At 42.3% G+C, this 22,227-nt stretch overlaps 1 protein-coding gene across 2 annotated transcripts; it reads right to left on the bottom strand.

Annotated features, from left to right (window-relative positions):
* Positions 1 to 1,942: 1,942 nt before the first annotated feature.
* On the bottom strand, positions 1,943 to 16,810 carry PYM1 (PYM1 exon junction complex associated factor). Of its 2 annotated transcripts, none has more exons than XM_088473146.1 (3): positions 16,645 to 16,810; positions 7,007 to 7,100; positions 1,943 to 5,247 (listed from the first exon to the last, which is right to left on the bottom strand). In XM_088473146.1, exons 1-3 carry the CDS (start codon positions 16,673 to 16,675, stop codon positions 4,794 to 4,796), a joined length of 579 nt encoding a protein of 192 aa, XP_088329272.1. In that variant the 5' UTR covers positions 16,676 to 16,810; the 3' UTR covers positions 1,943 to 4,793. The 2 variants fall into 2 exon arrangements, with proteins under 2 accessions (XP_088329272.1, XP_088329271.1); XM_088473145.1 differs by having other exon boundaries at positions 1,944 to 5,247; positions 16,624 to 16,809.
* Between the last annotated feature and the right edge of the window lie 5,417 nt (positions 16,811 to 22,227).

Consider the following 22,227-nt stretch of genomic DNA (forward strand, 5'->3'; position numbering starts at 1 on the left):
GCGCTACATACACTAATTCCAGGGAGAGGTATGTAGGGGGACTGGACTTCGCGTTATCCTGAGAGCTGCGACTATGCCACTGCAAGAAAACGGCCGCCGGAGACCTCAGAGGGGACGTGGTCGGATAACAGCTCAGAGAAGCCAGACCTCAGAGGAAAATCGCCCTGAGCTGAGGGGTCGCTATAAATGGGGAAGCTGTCTCACCTTGCTGATTATTTAACCCCCGGGACTCTGGTTCCCGCACCAATTGTCCTTGGTGGTCTAGGGGAGCGCGGTGGCTAGAGCCTGCGTCCACACTCAGCACCTCCGGTCTGTCCCCTGAGACCGGAGGTATGACTGCTAAACACACGGGTCACCGCAAACGGTGACCCGCCTTACCTGTCCCCTAAACGTCTGGCTGCAGTCTGGGTTCTCCCACGGGACCTGGCTAACACTGACCCCGAGATGCCCGCCGAGATCCCCAGCCTGAACTGGCGTCGCTGCACTGGAGAGGTGACAGAGAAGCAGCGCAGACATCCTATGGACAGTCTGCTGCTGCGCACTCTAAGCAGTAAAAGATAAATAAATGAAATCATAAAATAAAAGGCTTTAGGGCTCCCTAAGCAGCCCCCTGCGTAATGGTGACAGACTCCGGCCGGGCACCAACGAAACTGAGGTGCCTCTGGCTCGGGGGCGGGGTATAGGGAGAGTGGGCCAGTGCATTCTGGAAGCTGAAAACTTAACTGCGTGATGCCCGGATTCCAGATCCACCACCTACACCCCAAAGTCTCCCTGTGGAGCCTATGGACCCTGAAGAAATATATAATATGCTAGATACATACAGATTTGCAGTATATTATGGTTAGCGCCGATAGAAAACGTATGTCTGTATACATATCACACACACATATAAAGCTGAAGAGTGATAAGAGTGATCATGTTGGTATTAACTCTGAACCCTCCCACTTGTGACGGTGTTATGGTCCCCATACAGCTATGACTGATTGGGGCAATTACCCGTTCTGCCGACAATGGGGTTGGGGAATCAGGAATTGTTCAACATGTTGAAAGATCTCGATTCCCTGATCTGGACCCAAAAAGGTCAGAACCAGCAAATTGGGGATTTTTAACATGCAGAATTTACCCGATTCCTCAACAATTCCAAGCGGCAGATCGGATCAGAGAAACGCAACTCAGATGTATGGACTGCTTAAATTGAAGCGTTCCGGATTAACACACATTTACAGTCTCCAAAACACTTCTGTAATGTCCCATGCTTACTCAAAACATACCACCTGATGATGAAACCACAGACACTGCTGTATATTAACCAATAACAACATCACAACATTATCCACAACCAAAAATGTATAACAGTATAGAAGAAAGGAAAAAGGCACACAGGGATGCACAGGCCAAATACAGAGGAGATAACACTTTGTAAAGAAGAAAAGGGGAGGACATCCCAAAATGTACAATCGTAAAGATGAAAAGAAAAAATGTAATGCTAAGAATAATCTGTTTAATAAAAACAAATGCTTGTACGAGAAGAGAACAGATATGGGGGAAAGAGTGTGGGGAGCACTGAAGAGAGGAGGAGGAAACCGAGAGACAAGAGAACAAATAAAAACCTAGACAGTGCTGGGGAGAGCATCTAGTAATATACACACCATCATTTTTACAAAGGCACCATATATCCTTTTCAATGACATACAATTTTGTGCCTTTAACCCAGCAGTAAAGACTCTACAGTTTGTCTTTGCTCTAATGTATGAACTAGCTTGGTCTTCTCACCAAAGAGAAACATAAATTACAAAATTATAACTTCAGCAATAATTATTTAAAAAATATCTGAATGTCATTACATTTGTAATCAAATACATTAATGATCATCAGGATCACAGATTGTTGTATTTATCTAGCTGGTATTAAGGACCCCACTAGAATATATCAGGTCCCCCTAGTGTTAGATTCCATAATGTGCTGCTGAAAAGACAATTCCACAGATCAGTGGTGCAACAAGGTATGTTTTATTACACCTTCTGTTTTATCATCATAAAAAAAACAACAAAAAAAAGTAACAGACAGTACAACAGTTTAAATATATGGTGCATCTTTCCACACAATGGGAGGGGATTAAATTATACAGAGATGAAACGTTGGTAAACAGGAGTAAGGTGGCTAACTAGGACCACACATAGGGCCTTATTCAAAGTTGTATGTGAAAACAGAATTGAAACAAAAAAAAAAGGTGCATTCTGCAACCAGAGTTGGCCACATGTGCAAGTCAGCAGCTGTGACAGTCCTCTGCCTGTGAGTGGTGCACCAGGAACACGACTGGAGGTGTGGCTTCAGTGTGAGCCAACAAAAATGCTAACAATCGCAGTACACAACACATACACTAAATGGCTGTATAGTGCAGATAGTACCCAAGTGCCTTGGAGAATATAAAATGCTAAGCAAACCAGACACAAACATAAAATAATTTGTTTTAATACCACTTAAAAACATATGGGTAGCATTCCCCTCCCCAAGAGAGTTAGAAGCATACTTTATGTAAAACAAGTAACCTGGACACAGTTGCTGCATTAATGTGTGTTTTAGTCACTTTCATCCAATAAGATGCAGCTTTGCGTCCGTAGTCATCATCGGTTTGCAACTTGCACTATGCTTTCAATATCCGCAAGTCAGGTCCCGCCAGCCAGAAACAATCGCGTCCACACGCGTTACTGTACTTTAGTTATACATGGTTGCAATTCCAAATTGCAAGTCGGAAAAGACACACAATGCAAAAAGGTGCTCACGCGCACTAACTGCAAGTTGCTGCTGGAAAAAGTTGCAACTTGCATTTACGTTCAACTCGGAATAAGGCCCATTTATGAACATCTTAAATTTAGTATTTTACAGGTATCCTAACTTATATGTACTTCTATGTATATACATCTTTTTTATTTTACTCTTAGTAACCAATCATGATCACATTGAACAAAATGCACATGAAGCATGTTATTTGATGGGTGTATACAAGAGTAGAACATTGATTTGAGTTAGAATTTCCTGATCATGTTTACTCTAGACTGGTCCATTTTTGTCAGAGGTGCAGGTAGAAGACAGTGCAAGTCTGTTCCACTCATTTAATTGGCCAGGGAGGAAGATTCTCAATTTAGTAGGCAGCACTAATGCAATTAAGTCAAATGTGATAAACTACAGTAGCTCAAAAATTCAGTTTCTTATTAGAAACCCAAAGTTCCAGAATCTGGATTAGGGCTCCCCGGCTATTAGAGGTGCTGTATGTTCTATTGTATTCTTTTGTACACAATACTCGAAGATAATCCAGGATAGTGGACCACCACTTTGAGTCCATCTTTAAAAAAAAAAATAATAATAATAATCTACAGTCTGACATTACAGTGAAACATTTAAAAATAAAAAAACATCTGTTTGTAGAACTGTAAATTAGGAATAAAACAATGGTAATCTCAAATTTTAGAGATGTGTTGAGGATGGCTGAAATTAATTTTCACCTCAATAAAAAGAAGAATCATGGCACCTCCACAAATATTAAGAAAAGCAAATACAGTAGGGGCTCTCTGTTGAAAATAGCTTATATCCAGGTTTCTTTTTGAAAATTCATACAAATAAATGGTATTGCATTGCAGCACATGCCTCATTGCAGACTGTTACCGCTTGGAGAAACCTGGGGTACACTAATTATTTAGAGAAGCTCAGGTCAAATGATAATATCAACTCCCATTAAACAAATGTTCTGCAATTAAACAAATGTTCTGCAAACAGAGTTTGACATCAGAACCATAATTTGCCAGCTAAATTCTACACAAGGGTAAATTGTAAAATAATTTTTCTGTATTTTGGATTTGGTGAATCTATAACCCCAATTCATTTATTTTGTCTATTCTACAATTACAAAACTATGGGCAAGTTTCATTCAGCCTGGAAGTTAGAGCTGATAAATCAGGGTAAACATATTCCACTGATTAAAATTACAGGGAACAATGATTGACTATACAGCCAAGACATCACAGCTTGCTCCAGTATTCAAGGGTTTTGGGGAAAGGTTATCATATTTAAGGAAACCTTTGAAAAGCTTATCATGTAGCAAATAAATATCAAGGAGAAACAAACGCAACAGTGTCTACTGCAGAGTGACCCTGGATATCCATACATCATGATACTCCTAAGAATAGCTCAGGTCATTTCAATATAATAATGGTACAAGTTATTCTGTTTCAATAATTTTCCTATGGGTCATCTTTGCCATTTCATTTCTCTAAGAAATAGATGAATGTAATTTACGATACTCATTATTGCTTTATACTGTAGTATGCGCACATTGAAACATTGTTCGCAAATCCTAATTTGCTTCGTGACCCATCAGCCTACCACATAGACTTCTGTTCCAGCAGCAAGACGCATTGTTTGGATAGACACGGTGTGGCAATTTCTCTACAATTTCCAAGTGCCATTCTACTCTACTGTACATGGTCTCTGAGTGCCAACAGACATGTTCTAGCTGTGCCACATTCACTTGTGTACATTGCATCTATTGTATCAAATTGTAGTCCTCATTTAAGTGCCAGAGAGTAAAAAATTGCTCAAAAATAGATCCAAAAGATCAGGTGTCCTGCAAGGAGTTGGAAATGGTAAATTTTGCATCAAAACTTTATCCTTTGAAAAAAAAAAAAGTACAATGCAATATTAACCTAACAGGAAAACAAGAGAGAATAATACTAAATATGTCCTCTGGCATTATAGCCCATGATGAAATGCCTTCCACTACAGCTTTTTTAGGGCTTCTACAAGTCCAGTTCCAGGTCCTCTATCTCCTCCTCTATTGCTTTCCTCCTGGACAACTTTTCTAACTGCTCTTTGGACGGTAGCTTGATCTCGCCTGAGTCTATTTTCTGCTGTAGGTCCTCCACTTGCCGAAGCTTCTTACGCAGGTTCTTGATTTTCTTGGCCTTCTCAGCTGAAGGGTTTTCATTAGTTGCTTTGTTCTTCTGCACTGTGGTTTCTGAGATGTTCACTCTCTCCAGCTCCTGTCTGGAATCCTCCACTGCATCCCGCTCGCCTTTGTCTTGTTTTCGCTTCTCTTTGCGCTTAATATTCCTCTTTGCTGTTTTAGACAAAGTGGTTTCTGAGTCTGCCTTGGTGGTGGTCTGCGCTTTGTTAGCAGGGGTCTCAGTGTGACTTAGGCCAGGGGGAAGTGATGGTTTGCTTTTGAAAAACTTGACATATTTGTTTTCATATCTGCAGGGGAAACAAAAAAAAAATTATATAAAAATAGTGCAGAACACACACACTATAATAAAAATATATATATATATATATATATATAAAAAAAATAGCAAAGTCCGCGACACTTGAAGATTTGAAAAGTTATTTAATGTGTATTTCACACATATATGACCGACGTTTCGGAGCCACACGCCCCTTTGTTCACCTTGAGAAAGGGGCGTGTGGCTCCGAAACGTCGGTCATATATGTGTGAAATACCCATTAAATAACTTTTCAAATCTTCAAGTGCCGCGGACTTTGCTATTTTTTACATTTATTCTCTGAAGGCACGGGAGTATTTTTTATCCAGTTCAGTGGAGTGCCGGTCCAACGAACGCAACTATATTATGTGTGTGTGTGTGTGTGTGTGTGTGTGTGTGTGTAATAACGGTAGCCCGTCACAACCAAATATTTCACTTGTTCATGGCCCTTATGAACAGATCAGGTATCTGTCCCAGATTTGCTGGTCATAGTTTCTTTATTTTTAGCCTACCCCATGCTACATTGTTTTTATTGGGAAAAATGTGTTTGTTTGAAATGGATACAAATATATTGGAAAATGAGCAAACACGGGTAAGTAGAGCATCGACAAACTGATTTCCTTGCCTGTAAGGCTACCAAACGTGTGTACTTCACTAGTTACAGGGACAAAAATAAAATGTTCTTACTATAAATTCCTATAGGTGTTGACTGCACTAAAAGATTTAGTGTAGAATGTATATATTAGAAACATACATATAGTAGTTCCTAATAGATATATAATAGAGCTTTGAGAAAACCAGATTTAGAACTCCACTGCACAGGGCTGGATTAAGGGGGGAGGGGCGGTTGTCCCGGGGCACCCACACACAGAGGGGCCCCCAACACTAGAGCATGCAGGAAGGGGGGTTTTGAGCACCTAGAACCCCCCCCCCGTGGCCGAAATGGGGGCGGAGCCATCACGATAAGCCCCACCACCATATGACCCGCGAATCACGGCATTACAGCGTAAGGGGGCGGGGCCTAATGAAGTGAGCAGCTGCATAGAATGCAAGTATATATATATATATATATATATATATGTATATATATATATATGTGTGTTTATGTGTGTATGTGTTATTGGATATACAGTATGTGTTAAGTGTGTGTATACTGTGTATGTATATGTGTTAATGTGTATGTGTGTGTTTAACGTGTGACGGGGGAGGTAGGCTCCATGTGGCTTGATGGGCGCCCCCACAATTTAGTTGCCCCAGGGCCCCCACAAGCCTTAATCTGGCCCTGACTCTGCACGTCCCTAGTATCACTCTTTCATAAGGAAATCCACTCAGAGCCCAGAGAGATTCCTTATGGAATGTGGAAGCACCTAGCAAATCCTGCAATAGTGGAGTACTGCGTCCTGTATGAATGCTTTCTGATCAGGGAGCCAGGAACCAAAAAGGACAACTCCTGCCTCAATCACTAGGCCGGAGCAGGCACCATCTCTCAGTAAGGAGGATATTTATACATGTCCATTTTGGCATATATAGATGGTAAAATGATGAGAGAGGGAGAGTGCTCTTCTTGGCCCCTGCAGTTAGTATGGAACATGTACTTTAAATTCTCTATACAGTTTACATTAGTAAGTAAATGGTTTCAACTTAAAACAACTGTTATGTCTGTGTCACCACATTGGTCTGCTAGCATGGTGACATCTGCTGTTACACAGAATCTCTTTGATTAGATATGTTTGGGAATGTGAAATACATACACTGGGACTTCTTCTTGGGGGACATATCCCTCCTTTACTTTCCTCTGCTTTCTCCAGGTGCCATCTGGACGCTGAGTGGCTGCTATGTACTTCCCTTTAAGTAAAGAGGAAAAGAAAACTGTATTAGAAGATCAATACTAAGGGGCCTATGTATCAAAGCTGTGAGAGAGATAAAATTGTAACAAATAAATCACCAAACAGCTCCCAATTATCATATTTAAAACAGCCTGCAAAATGTCAATTGGAAGCCGATTGGTTAGTACATTCTCTCTCACAGCTTTGATACATATGCCCCTAAATATTGCATGTACATTTGTATTACTTAGAAACAAATATTTTGATTGATATCAATCTGTGTGTAAAATTATTGTAGACATATTGATTATAAAGCACATTACACATTTATGTCATAAAATGGAATATAAGAGCATGGCCTCCAAACATCTATGTAGCTGAATCACAGATTGTCTCTAAAAGGGCCCCACAATCTCGCTGTAATCTCCAATTGCTGCTTCCACCAGAAATCAGCCAGGAAAAAGGGATATGTGTGTTATAAAAGGCTGCGTATGACAGTTTGTGAGGGCCTCATGTCTATTCATTCACATGCAGCCTTCTATGGCACTTCCACCTATCAAACTCTGGGCTGATAACAGTCATAACCAGCAACAAGCTTTTACAGACCAGGGATGGAGGTGTCTGGTAGTGTAGAAGCTCAGTGCTCATACACATAATGATTCCTCTCTTTAATGGTGCCCCTGCTGCAGTCCACACTCTGTGCATTTGTCTCTATTTATAGGTCATCTGCTCCACTTACTGTACAATAAGCTCATTTGTAACTCAACTCTACCAACACATCCACTAATATCTCAGCATTCTTTGTATACTGCTCTGACAAAAAGCTTAAAATAGCTTAGACAGGGGTCTAGTAGAAATAAATGCTAGTTAGGAGAAATACTATAGGAAGTGTTAGTAAATTAAAAAACTATGATAAACAAGCAAGAAAGCCAAAAATCCTCCACAACGTTCACTCCATCCAATATAGTGTCTCCGCAAATTGAATAATACAAATCAAATACACATTTGTAAACACACACAGACACACACACAACCTTACTAATTGTATGTGCAAAATGATTTATGGGGTTTGAATCTGCATCCAAAGATGCTAAATTAAAAAAAACATTTATCCTGCTTTCTCATAGCCAAGAAAATACAAACCACATCCTAATAAAATGCAGCACAGAGAACACATTACACAATACTGTACTTTCATAATATCCATAAAGGACAATTATATAATAAAAATAATATACAGGAGGTGTTTAGCGGAAAACAGATATACAGTATCACATATTAAGATATCGCAAATCTGAAATATACACATTGATGGACAACAGGTGGTCCTCAGAATTTATACATCACTTTATTTTCCTGATCAAGCATAACTCATGGCAGAAGCTGTTACTAAATAATAGAGCTGCAGGTGAAGCTTGGTGGTCTGTAAAAACAGTGAATAAGACTGAAGTTGATCTTATTTGTTTACGAGCAGCCAATTCACACATCATACGGCTTTCTCTACATATCGCAGGCAGTTAGTCTAGCATCACATCAGGTCAGAGGAACGTACAGACTGCACCTCACGCTCTCACGCATTCTTTACAGAGCTGCAGGATTCCTGCTTACTTCACTGTAGCAAATGAAGGAATTTTAGGCAGGCCCTATTATACACTAGTTATCTGTGTTTGAGGGCAACGGGTTGAATGATGGACACCTGTCTGCAGAATTGTGTTGTGCCTGTTCCAGCAGCCTGTGGCCTTTTTGAGTCAGTGGGCGGCACATGCAGCCCTTGAAATGTATCACACTGCTCATTCCAAAGCTAGAACCAAGAAGAGCAGCTGCTCAAGGCAGGAAGAGAAACATTGTATATATACTATATTAATTGAATTTACTGATACATAGCCAATGAAAAAACAAGAACAAGATATTATGGTTCTATAAACATAATTGGCCTAGCAAACGGTATAAATTGAAATGTTTTTGTTGAGGAAAAAAAAAAAGAAAAGAAATCGGGATGTACTGACCAATGCATGTATCACATAGAATGAGAGCGAGCTGCTTTCCCATGCACCAAGTCTGTGCCTGGTCAGATGCAGAGACACATTCTGGACACTTGAATTTTATTGAATGATTGTGAAAACAGGTTTTCTAGGGCCATCCTACAGCATAATGTTTATAAATAGGTCATGCTAAGAATAAAGTACACATTGACAATTAAGATGTTATTTATATGGTGCCACCAGGGTTGTGTAGCGCCATACATTCACAGGAAGGGTCTTCTACTTGGTAACAATAGATCAGTGGTGTCAAACTCAGGCCCAACAGCTGCAGTGGAACTACACATCCCAGCATGCAGTGCCACAGTTTTGCTATTAGGAAGTGACATTCTAAAAGTGTGGCAGGGTATTCTGGGATATGTAGTCCCACAAAAGCTGAAGGGCCAGAGTTTGACACCACTGCACTAGATAGAGTATAAATGCAGACACTCCACAGTATAAAGAACTGGAGAGCCAAGCCCACAGGCTTCTTCAATTAGGTGCGATTCAACAAGGACATGAAAAATAAACCATGTGCTGTCACTGTAGAGATGGCAGCCACATGAACCTCTCTATGTGAGTACAAAAGATCTACATTTGTAAAAGGCTATTCTACCAGAGCCCGTCTACTGTGTGTCTGAGGGAGACAAAGCAAACCATATATTTAGGGATATAGATTGCCACCAAAAATATAGATATCTTTAATATAGAAACCGCTTAATAAGGAAGATAAAAATAATTATCGGAACACGGTGATTCCATCAAACATCTGCAGTCACTGTGAGGAACGTTGCTAAACAATTTATGAGCAGCCAGTGTATGAAAAGAGACTGATTATTTTTTTAATCTAAATTTAGAGAGTAAATAAAATGATGAATACACTTTTATAAATTCCCAATAAGTCTGCCACTACTCTTTACAAGGCACTACACTAGCACCCCCTCATCTTCAGAACCCAATTTAAACTCTTCACACTCACCTATAAAGCCCTCACCCAATAATGTCCCCCCCCACTTCGCTTCATGAATGACTGCCACCACTCCTCCTAACCAATTGCCTTCCAGCTCTCATCCTCTGTTTTATGCTCCTCGTATACTCTCTCATCTGTGTCACCTGTCTGTCTGCCCCTCCCCTTAAAATCACAAGCTTTCAGGAGCAGGGCCCTCTTCCCTCATGTGCTTTTCCTTCCCTCACTTATACCATCATCTCTTCCCCATTGCTAACAGCAGCACTGAACCATTGGGTTCATCCAACTCTGCATTCATGGGTACTATGACTGCATATGAAGAAAAGTTTGTAAAGTTTGTATCCCTTGTTGTGCAATATTTAGCAATTTTTTCTTATGTTTGCATTGATTACTATTTATGTACTATGGTCCTGATTCAGGTATGGACAGTATTGCACATCCGCAAGGAAGTGGCTGTGTAATACCGTCCAGCAAATATTAAAATCCTGCAGGAGCAGTCTATAGGAAGCAGAAGCCTCCTGACAGCTATAGCAATGCGAGTGCAGCGTTCGTAGATGCTGCATCAGATAAACATCGCGACTATCGATTGCAATGGCGGCGGCACTGGCCAGTAAATCTGCGTCCACAGATGCAGACCCTGGTCATCATGAAAAATAGGAGCGTCATTCCCCCGTTTCCGGGAACACTGGCCATGCACACCCCAGCTCTGCCTGCAAAACTCCATGTATCTTGGTCAATCTCAAATATTTATTTATTCTACTATACAAAACCATAGTATACTATCATTCATCATCCCTAATTAGAGCACTTAATAAACCATGGTTTGCAAACTGGGGGTATAACTCGAAGTCCACTTAGAATAGGGGTATTTTCCGATGCAGTAGAAATGTAACATGGAGCCTTCCAAAATGAAGTTTTATTTGGCACACCTAGATGCAAAAGTTCATAAACACTGGATCCACAGGGAATTGTCCTTCCCAGCACATAAAGTGCATCCGGAAAGTATTCACAGCGCTTTACTTTTTCCACATTTTATGTTACAGCCTTATTCCAAAATGGAATAAATTAATTTTTGTCCTCAAAACTCTACACACAATACCCCATGACGACGTGTAAAAAGTTTTGAGATTTTTGCAAATGTCATTTAAAAACCCCCAAAACTAAGAAATCACATCTACATAAGTATTCACAGCCTTTGCTCAATACTTTGTTGATGCACCTTTGACAGCAATTACAGCCTCAAGTCTTTTTGAATATTATGCCACAAGCTTGGCACACCTATCTTTGGGCAGTTTCGCCCATTCCTCTTTGCAGCACCTCTCAAGCTCAATCAGGTTGGATGAGAAGAGTCAGTGCACAGCCATTTTCAGATCTCTCCAGAGATATTCAATTGGATTCAAGTCTGGGCTCTGGCTGGGCCACTCAAGGACATTCACAGAGTTGTCCTGAAGCCACTTGGCTGTGTGCTTAGGGTCGTTGTCCTGCTGAAAGATGAACTGTCGCCCCAGTCTGAGGTCAAGAAAGCTCTGGAGCAGGTTTTCATCCAGGATGTCTCTGTACATTGCTGCATTCATCTTTCCCTCTATCCTGACTAGTCTCCCAGTTCCTGCCGCTGAAAAACATCCCCACAGCATGAAGCTGCCCCCACCATGCTTCACTGTAGCGATGGTATTGGTCTGGTGAGGAGCGGTGCCTGGTTTCCTCCAAACATAACGCCTGGCATTCACGCCAAAGAGTTCAATCTTCATCTCATCAGACCAGAGAATTTTGTTTCTCATGGTCTGAGAGTCCTTCAGGTGCATTTTGGCAAACTCCAGGTGGGCTGCCATGTGCTTTTTACTAAGGATTGGCTTCCATCTGAGCATTCTACCATACAGGCCTTATTGGTGGATTGCTGCAGAGATGGTTGTCCTTATGGAAGGTTCTCCTCTCTCCAAAGAGGAATACTGTAGCTCTGACAGAGTGACCATCGGTTCTTGGTCACCTCCCTGACTAGGGCCCTTCCCCCCCCAATCGCTCAGTTTAGATGGCCGGCCAACTCTAGAAAAAGTTCTGGTGGTTCCGAACTTCTTCCATTTACGGATGATGGAGGCCACTGTGCTCATTGGGACCTTCAAAGCAGCAGGTATTTTTCTGTACCCTTCCCCAGATTTGTGCCTCAAGACAATCCTGTCTCGGAAGTCTACAGACAATTCCTTGGACTTCATGCTTGGTTTGTGCTATGACAAGCACTGTCAAGTGTGGGACCTTATATAGACAGGTGTATGCCTTTCAAAATCATGTCCAATCAACTGAATTTGCCATAGGTGGATTCCAATTAAGCTGTAGGAACATCTCAAGGATGATCAGTGGAAACTGGATGCACCTGAGCTCAATTTTGAGCTTCATGGCAAAGGCTGTGAATACTTATGTACATGTGATTTCTTTGGTTTTTTATTAAATTAAATTTGCAAAAATCTCAAAAAAAAAAAAAAAAACTTTACACGTTGTCATTATGGGGTACTGGGGAGATGTAAGAAACCCTGAAGCGCTGTCAGCGCATTTTATGTGCGCTGATACCACTTCTCCCCAATGTATGATCGGGAGGCTGGGCGGTAAATGACAGGGGCGGTATACCTGGGCCATGTATGAACGGTCACATCGCCTGACTGTTCGGCCCGCTGTAGCTGTCGCTATTGACAGCTACAGCCTGGCGCTGCCCTATCTCCAAAGCAGAGACAGCGTTGTCCCTTCTGCGGCGGCTACCGGCTCCAGGCTGCACGCGGGGATCTCGCGATACTTGCGAGGTCCCACGCATGCTCAGTGGAGGCGGCCGGGAGTGAGAGAGCGCATCAGCATTCCCTGCGGTGTCTCGCGGGTAGCGCCGGAGGGGGGAGTTATCGCTACCCTGCTCCGGCCGATGAGATGTTTATGCAGCTCATCGGTAGTGCTTCCTGCTTCGCCTCGGTAAAGAGGCAAAGCAGGAAGCGATATAGCGGCACGTTAAGTGCCGCTATAATACATCTACCCCATTTTGTGTAGAATTTTTAGGACAAAAATTAAATTATTCCATTTTGGAATAAGGCTGTAACATAAAATGTGGAAAAAGTGAAGTGCTGTGAATACTTTCGGGATGCACTGTACATGAAACAAAAGAACATCACAATAACGTCCAAGCAGCTGGGCTTAATGCCCACCTGCTTCGATTTACAAGGAATCATCATGTATAGTTTTTAAACACCTTCCCTAAAAAAGGCAACACCTGTCAAAGAAAAGGAAAAAAATATGTATGTAATTTGGTAGGGAGGAAGGGTGTCTTTGTTAAGTAAAAAAGGCAATTTTAAAATTCACAGTTGAAATGTTTAAAAAGGCACACCATAAAGCAGCCTATAATAAGTACAACTGCTATCAGTGCTTACTACTGCGTGTGGCACCCCCACAACAAAATACAAAAAAAAAAAAAAAGCTATATCTTTTAATCCACAATAAAACTACTCTAACCCTCCTTCCAACCTGAAGGTAAAAATCAGTCATTTATTTATAGGATGGGAGGGAACAGATGGGACCCCTGAGGACCAGTAATGGCAGATCCCCTGTCTCTCTTTACCAGCACACTTGCCTTATATTAGTAGAGATGTTTCCATTGAAAGAGGTTAGTAAACAAATGTGCTAAACAGATAACACTATAAACAGAAGCTTCTGCACATTCAAAAAAGTAACCAATAAAATCTAATGGTATCAGAATTTGATCAGGTAGGTGCCCTCTCCCTTCCAACACACAATGTTCCATATAAATCTTCAAAGTTATAGGATGACAAGGTGGTCTTAAAATTAATTACAGCAATTATATGTTTTCTTTGGGAAGGAATGTGCTAGATTTGGTTTATTACACAGGGTTTCAGTACATTACAAATTGCTTCTCCTCATATTCCAGGCTGGTTCTGCTCAGCCTGTTTATCAGTCAGGGTGTGGGACCCTGAAAGAGGTGGGTTTCAATAGACTGTATTTTAGAGCTTATCAACCAGAGAACACCAAGTAGATACACCCCCCCCCCAACCCCCGCTGCGATCTCAACTAACAGGCTGTGTATGTACTTCTAGTCCAGTTAACGGAATACTGCACCCATTTTTTAGTAATCACATTTGCAATGGTCCAGGGCATGTCAGTACCGCCCATAATCGCACTGCAATATGCTATCATTTTGTCCGGCTGTATCACTCGGGACATGTACAGACACGGGCTCTGAAAGGAGCTGCGTGGTCTCCGGAGAGATGCCGGCCAGTGTCGGGGCTGCTGCGCATGCGCAGTCCCGCTGACTGGCGGCCACTGCCAGGGGAGGGTCCTGGATGAACCCTCCACCGGGTGATTATGCAATGGTAGCCCATAGGTTACAGCGGCTAACACCATCTTTAAATGGCGTTAGACAATATCTGGAATGTATCGCATTCCAGATATTGGTAAATCTGACAGCTTCGTATCCCCCATAGACACCGATGGGGGATGGGGCTGCCTGCGGTAATGGAGGGATCACAGCAGGTATCGTACCTGCTGCAGTCCCTCCTTAATACATCAGGGGGATACTTAATATTCAATGATAAATGGGCCCCAATCTGTGTCATTGTATGCCAGAAAACTAAGAAATGCCTTTTGTGTATAGAACTTTTGCATCCTCTAAAAAGGCAGGGCCAGATTAACAATGGGGCGGATGGAGCTACAGCTCCAGGCCTCCACATAAAAATAGGCCCATCAACATGACAGCAAGATTACCAGCTGCCTAACTGGCCATACATTTTAAGTATTTAAATAGTTTTTCTATTGCAATTTTTCTATTTCTATGTATTGTTCATAGTGTAGGGGGTGCACACACCAAGGTGACTCTGAACACACTCACACAGCACCAATCACAGCTCTTCCCCTTCTCAGTATAGGCCTTTGAACATTTTCAGCTCCAGGCCCATGTGGGCCTTAATCCGGCCCTGTAAAAAGGTATTCATTTCTGGCAGAGGATACTATTGTAGTGTCGCCGGGATTGAATTTCATTTCAAAGAACCTGCAGCTACAAATGACAAGCATCACATCATTTATTCACCATGCACCACCACAATATGAAGAAACACTTTTCACTGACCAACAAGATTAGGTACACACAATGGGTGATAAAATATTGTAAACATGAAGAGAAATAGAAGACACTGTAAAAGAGTCATTAGTTTTAGATTGTGGTACAGGTTGAGTCTCCCGTATCAAAATATTCAGGAATACTGAATTTTTTGAGCTTGACTGAGATAGTGATACTTTTGCTTTCTGATGATTCAATGTACACAAACTTTGTTTAATGCACAAATTAAAAATATTGTATAAATTTATCTTCAGCCTGTGTTATAAAATGTATATAAAACTAATGAATTTTGTGCATGTACACAAATTATGTTTGATGCACAAAATTATTAAAAATATTGTATAAAATGACCTTCAGGCTATGTGTGTAAGGTGTATATGAAACATAAATGCATTCTGTGTTTAGACTTGTGTCCTATTCCCAAGATCTCATTATGCTATGCATATATTCCAAAATCCGATATCCAATATACTTCTGCTCCCAAGCATTTTGGATATGGCAGACTCAACCTGTATATTAATTGGATTTTTGTTGAATTCAAATTGTCAGCAATATTAAAACATTTTTCCTGTGTTCATGAAAAAATAAATGTAGGCTATAAGTTTATTAAAAGATTGTGTTTTTTTGTACTTGCTTTTATATATGTATTGTTCTACTTTGAACCAAAATATTTTATGTATATGATGCTTTAATAAGAGTTATTTGAAAAAAAAAATGTGATTTTATCATTGAAACAAAGATAAAAACTTGTAGCCCTCCAGTTGTAAATCTACAAGTCCTACCAGTTGGAGGTTGCAAAAGCATTCTCAGACCTGTAGTTGCACAGCCATTGTTCACAAGAACATTGATCTAGCAATGCACAATATAAATTGCTTCATTAATAAGAATACATACTGCATTCAGGTGCCTAAAACAAAACCTGATTATGTGTAATCTTGTGATATATTAAGTGGAATTTTTAAGCTATTTTGACCATTTCTCCTCTTTTATATGTAGCAACTTAATTTGAATGTTGTCAATTAGTGCTGAAATTTCCAGGATGTAAAGCACCAGGAGGGACATGCTATATCTTTAACATTTATCTGCCCAGTTTGTGCAAATGGAAACTGCTTCCTTTATAAAATTTGACCTGACCATTTGTATAACAGGTTTGCTTTAAATGTTATTTAAACGTGTATCTGCACTATTAACCCCATAAACACAATATCATCGGTAAAGAAGATGGGTACAGCCACAATAGTTGGATCAGAGTGAGGTACACTACTACTACAATTATATGGCTGCAGGAATATGGGGATGCGCGGCCAGACCATACAATGATGGAGGGATGGATGGTTACACACTAGGCAGAATAGCAATACACTGCACATGGCAGAACTGTTACCAATCAATACACGAAGAAAAAAACAATACGACTGTAAGCTAGATGCAAGTTAGTGGTGATCCAGGAATAATTTACCTTTCTCGGTGCCACACTCACCGGATTCATCGGTCACATAGGGAGTCGCCATCTTGGTCCTCTCACCACGTTTACTTCCGCCCCCTCTCTCCTGGGAGTGGGAGGGAACAACGGGGAGAAGCAAAGTGGGGAAGAGAAGGCAAGCCAGTGTCTGCCTGTATGAGGGACTGGCAGTTTGTGAAAAAACTGATAGGGACTTGTGTGCTACTATAACTGAGGTCATTGGCAGAGGCTGCTGCATCCATGAGCGCAGTAAAATGCGCCCCAGCCAGCGGCAATAACCTGGTTGCAGTTGCACTGTCACTGACAAATGTACAATTTGTTTACATCACGTGACGCCGCCTGAGCGCACATAGTAGGGGCTGATTGCGATCGAATAAACCCAGTGTGTCCGCCATTTTACACAGCGACGTGTACCACTACCATAATAACCAGAGTGGCCACCCGCAATGTGCTGTGCTACTCATTAGCCTAACACAGAGTTTCCCAAACTTCACCATTACAGTCCAGGTTTTAAGGATATCTATGTTTGGGCACAGGTGGATTATTTAGTACCTCAGTCAATCTGATTCTACCATCTGGACTGAAGCATGGATATCCTAAAAACCTTTACATAAAAAACCTGTTTCATTCACATCTGCCATTCTTTTAGTTTATTTAAGTTTACTAATAGTTTTATGTGTTGGATTTCCTTTCATTAGTCATTATTTTTTTTATTACGCTTATGGTCAGTAAGAGTGGGTACACATCAGACGATATGTCGTCCGAGCCTGCGGATTGGAGCTACATAGTGTACACATCGTCTGATGTGTACCCATAATTGCACGCTTCAGCCTGCTGACATCAGGGTCATTACATCTGATGACCCGACAGCATACAGCTGAATACGACCATAAACGATACAACGCTTTATCATTCAGTGTGTACAGCTGACTGACATCTCGTCCTGTCAGTCGTGCGGTCGGCCGAGATACACATCGTTCTGATGTGTACCAGGCCTAAGATAGTAGTACTGTTATAGACTGCATATCTTTATAATCTGTTTAGGTCTTTCCCTACGTGCATGTGTAGTTGTGCTCCGCACCTTCAACAGCTCTCACTGTAATGCAACGGGACAGACCTTGGCCAGAGCATACCTCCCAAAATTTGTAGTGAGTGAGTCGGGACCTGCGCGCGACGAAGGCCGGATCGTAAAGGTGGCGTGGTCTGATGACACGTCCCCGTTTACATCACTAATGGGGCATTCCCAGCATCTCCGAGATGCTGGGCTACTCCCGGGCTTCACCCGTACTGTGAATAGATGCTGTGCTATTCTTGCTCTGCATACACGCTGCTCTGCATGCTGCTTCTCCCAACTTCCCCCCCCACCGCGGGACACTGCGGCCCGTGGGCGGGACAGACCCAGAAAAATGGGACTGTCCCGCTAAATGCGGGACAGTTGGGAGGTATGCCAGAGGACCGCTCTGAGCTGTGGAGGGTAAATATATGTAGAAGGGGGAGGGGGTGGGACAGAGTGGAGGACAGAGCAGCGTGCGGGCTGAGGTGACCCGGCATATGCCAGGTCCCTTTACTACTTAATAATAAATATATACCAAAGATTATTATGAGGCATCATCCTGCTGCATAGTGCTGCGCTACTATTTCTCTTTTCCAATATCCTAATGATCACTTACAAAGCCCTCACCCAATCATCTCCCATTTACATCTCTGACCTCCTCTCCCTTCACACTCCCACCAGCCCTCTTTGCTAAACAAATACACATAGCCTCTCCTGCCAACTGATTACTTCATCCCACTCCCACCTCCAAGATTTTGCCTGTGCTGCTCCCTACCTCTGGAACTCCCTCCCTCTCTCCATCAGACTCTCCACCTCTCTACAAATCTTCAAATGGGTTCTCAAGACCCACTACTTCATCATAACCTTCCATCTCATCCTAACCCGCTGCTACATGCTCTCTCCTCAGGGGAAAACGCAGGATTTTTACAGGGGGTTTCCACACACACATATACACACACATACAAACCTTACACACACACATACATTACACACACACTTACCTTGCACCATGTAATTAGGCTCCTCCCCATGGCGGCAAAATACTGCGATTTGCGGGTCAATCCGGAGGGGGTGGAGCCAAAATACGCGATTCTAATGGAATCACGTCATATTTGCCCACCTCCTATGATTGACCCGTGAATCGTGGCATTTTTCCACGAGGTAGACGGGGTTTAAAAACATGGTGCCTGCTCTCAAAACTGTCAGGGGAGGTTGTGGGTACTCTGAAACCCCTCCTGCCTGTCTACCTCACCTGTGTCACGTCTGTCTGTCTGCCCTTCCCCTTTAGAATGTAAGCTCTCACGCGCAGGGCCCTCTTCCCTCATGTGCTTCTCCTTACTTATACTTTCATCTACTCCTTACTCCCAACATGGGCACCTAACGCTTGCTTACGCCCTGCTGCTTATTTTGAGTGTTACAGTAAGTCACTGGTTTCTTGTTCACTTATTTGTCTATATACTTTGTAAGTCGTGGCGGAACACTTGTGGCGCCATATAAATAAAGGATAATAATAATAACTGCCATTTTCTATTTTAGTTTTTTATTGTCAGAGAATACCTGCTGCACCCCAGTCAAGGACAAAGTTATACTTCCCAACGTTTGAAATTCAGCATTCAGGACGTCCGCGCGTGGTTCTGAAAAGGGGGCGTGACCTAACGGTAAATGGGGCATGGCTCCGCGGCACGACCCCATTTACATCACTCGGGGGGCGAGCCCAGCACTCCCGGAGATGCTGGGCTGTCCTCAGGGTCTCCCCTCACAGTGAAGAGAAGCCATGCACATGTGCATAGCATCTATTCACCTGCTGTTCTGCTTGGTCACAGTCATCTCCCCCAACTTCCTCCCATGTGGGACACTGCGGCCTGCGGATGGGACAGCGGGACAGTCCCTGAATAGCGGGACTGTCCCGCCAAAAGAAGGACAGTTGGGAGGTATGCAAAGCTGCTGCACACCTGCCTACGTAAGCTTAGGGATGTTTAGCAAGCATTGAAGGTTTTGAAAGCAATTTCGAAAGGTCATTTGATTCCTGAAATTATCTACTTATTAACACGTATCTATATAGCACACACATGTTCCGCAGCACTTTACAGAGTATATTTTAGTCATTCACCTCAGTCCCTGCCCAAGAGGAGCTTACAATATAATGCTGCCCATACACCAATTGCCCGCTGATCTCCAATGATTGGTAAACTCTGCATGTTAAAAAACCTCGATGTGCCGGATTCAGATTATTTTGGGTCGGAATCGGCACACCGAGGATTTCCAACATGTTGAATTATATTGGGGACAAAACAGAATTGCTTCTTAAGTATCCACCGGTACAACTTATGGCGAGTTGTATATTTAATTAATGGGGGTCAATAGGCCCTAAGGCTAGTATTACATGATTGTGACTAAACATTAATAGCACAGGGAAATGAATAAATGCTCTCAGGCTGTACCACTTCAGCAATGCATACAGTGTTTTTAAAACTTAAAGTGCTCTCTGGTTACAGATGGCTACTATGTGTCTCTTTAGGAGCAGTGCACAGCTCCAGAATACTATCCTTTCCTGCTGTGGAAAAGACATTGGTCACTACGGATTATTTAGAAGCATACAAAGTCACATGCACAGTGCAAAGCCAGCTTTGCGCCTACAATATTCCTAGCAAAGGCAGACGATGCAGATTGGTGCACTCAGTTTTGTGGAGCAGTGCCAAGACATCATTTCATTTTGTAAGCAAGATTGTTGCAATTAGAAAAATAGATAATTGGGTTCAGAGAGAATCTTAAGGTGCCCACACACTAGACGATTATCTGCACGATTTCAGTGCATCGTAACGATAAATCATTCAAATTTGTGCAAATCGTGCAGTTTCCAGTGAGCGATAACAATCCGATGCGCGGTCTCACAGGTCGTTAAACGTATCTTCAGATCTTACCTACTGCAGGTAACATCTAGTAACGATGCACTGGAAATAGTAGTGGTCTTCCTTTCTATTCAAAAGGGCACATAACAATTTCCACTCCAAGGACTTGAGTTTTTAGCTGATATTCTCCTTCTAAACTTAATATGACTCATGTTGCACTTCGGAGAGACAGTGCATATTTAGGCACATACTTAGCATGAATGTAACTGCTGGTTGGCCAGGATAGCACTCCAGGGTGCCAATCAAGTGGTGAGGAGGGCATCTGGCTCAGCCAATCACTCATTTTAATCACTTGGGTGCCGTGGCCGCGCAACACCAGAGATGACTCCACAAATGACCCCAGCCTTATATTTTGCTCCTATCTCTGGGCCTACATGAAGCTGTGGCCAGGTAGCGCAGCACACACAATGTCATGATGTCACAATGCAGCTGAATATAGGAGCCAAAAAGAGCAGCTAATGGACGACCAGCCCCATTGTACTTCTGCTGTAACAACATTCTGTTTTATTGTCAGGATGGAAGAAAACTTGAAAATAATCTTCCGCGTTCTCTTTGGCAATCCCTAGCACTAATCTAAAACTGGGCATCCACTATACAATTTTCTGGCAGATATCTGTCCAATCTGGCTAGTTGGAATGAAAACCTGGTAATGTATGGGAGCAAAGTGGATGCCCAGCTTTACATTGATTCATTTTATTTTATTTATTTTAGCTTGTCCAGTATTGTTTGTCCCACCCACAGGCATCAGGCCTTATAAACCTTAAGCTCCTCCCCAGCCTGATACCATCCACCTTCTGATGCTGTATTGCCTGTCTATAAGGCCTCCTCATAGCCACATCCTGCAGCCTGCCGCTGCTACATTGGTAAGCAAGCCCTTTTACCATATGATTGTTGCAGAGTTGGAAGCATATGGACCCTAAAAAGAAAAGTGCATAGACACCTATACAAGTAGTATATTTCTGCGCACATGCTGAGTGTGAATTATCTCAAGGTGTGTCCAGCTATGCACCAGTCACATATGTGCCAGATTTACATCAGGGATACATCAGGTACAATTACAATCATAGCTAAAGACACATTTGCTATTAGGTAGAGCATCTATAATACAACAGATAGAATTTTACCTTACACACATCCGTAGTGTTTAGCAAAACTGCGAAAACCATTGGTGTAATCGAGTACCATCGCAGCCTCGCGCACAATTACACAAGGTCTGACCTTACTCAGAAATTGCTAAACTCAGCATACGCCATGAGTCCTCATGCTGCATATGGCATCGCAATGGATAATTCATGCATGTCCCTTCAATGGCGTTCAAACGTACTGGCACACCAGCGTTTCTCCGACCACCCCCTCCTCGTCACCACGCACAAACGGCATTTCTTGTCAATCACTCTGCGATGTGTCTGCGTAGTCAATGCGATCTCAGTCCCGATCACAGCGGCCGGTTTGCACACGCGCATTGTGATGCATTCGCAGTGCGTAATAATCGCCCGATTGCGTGTGCATTAGCAGTTGTGTTCCTTGCTGAATCAGGTCCTTAATTCAGTGCATATTATAACCAAAAAAGGAGCAGATAGAGCAAGAAGACAGATAGGAAAGAGATAAAGCTTCACCTAGGCTCAAACTTAAGCTATA

Source organism: Taudactylus pleione, unplaced genomic scaffold (genome assembly GCF_031769625.1).
Source record: "Taudactylus pleione unplaced genomic scaffold, aTauple2 ptg000130l, whole genome shotgun sequence".
Taxonomy (NCBI): domain Eukaryota; kingdom Metazoa; phylum Chordata; class Amphibia; order Anura; family Myobatrachidae; genus Taudactylus; species Taudactylus pleione.

Coding starts and splice junctions, on each gene's coding strand:
- PYM1 (XM_088473145.1), bottom strand. CDS start 16,675: ATGGCGACTCCCTATGTGACCGATGAATCCGGTGAGTGTGGCACCGAG. Junction 7,101..16,623: donor TGAGTGTGGCACCGAGAAAG/GTAAATTATTCC, acceptor CTTTACTTAAAG/GGAAGTACATAGCAGCCACT. Junction 5,248..7,006: donor CCCCAAGAAGAAGTCCCAGT/GTATGTATTTCA, acceptor TTTCCCCTGCAG/ATATGAAAACAAATATGTCA.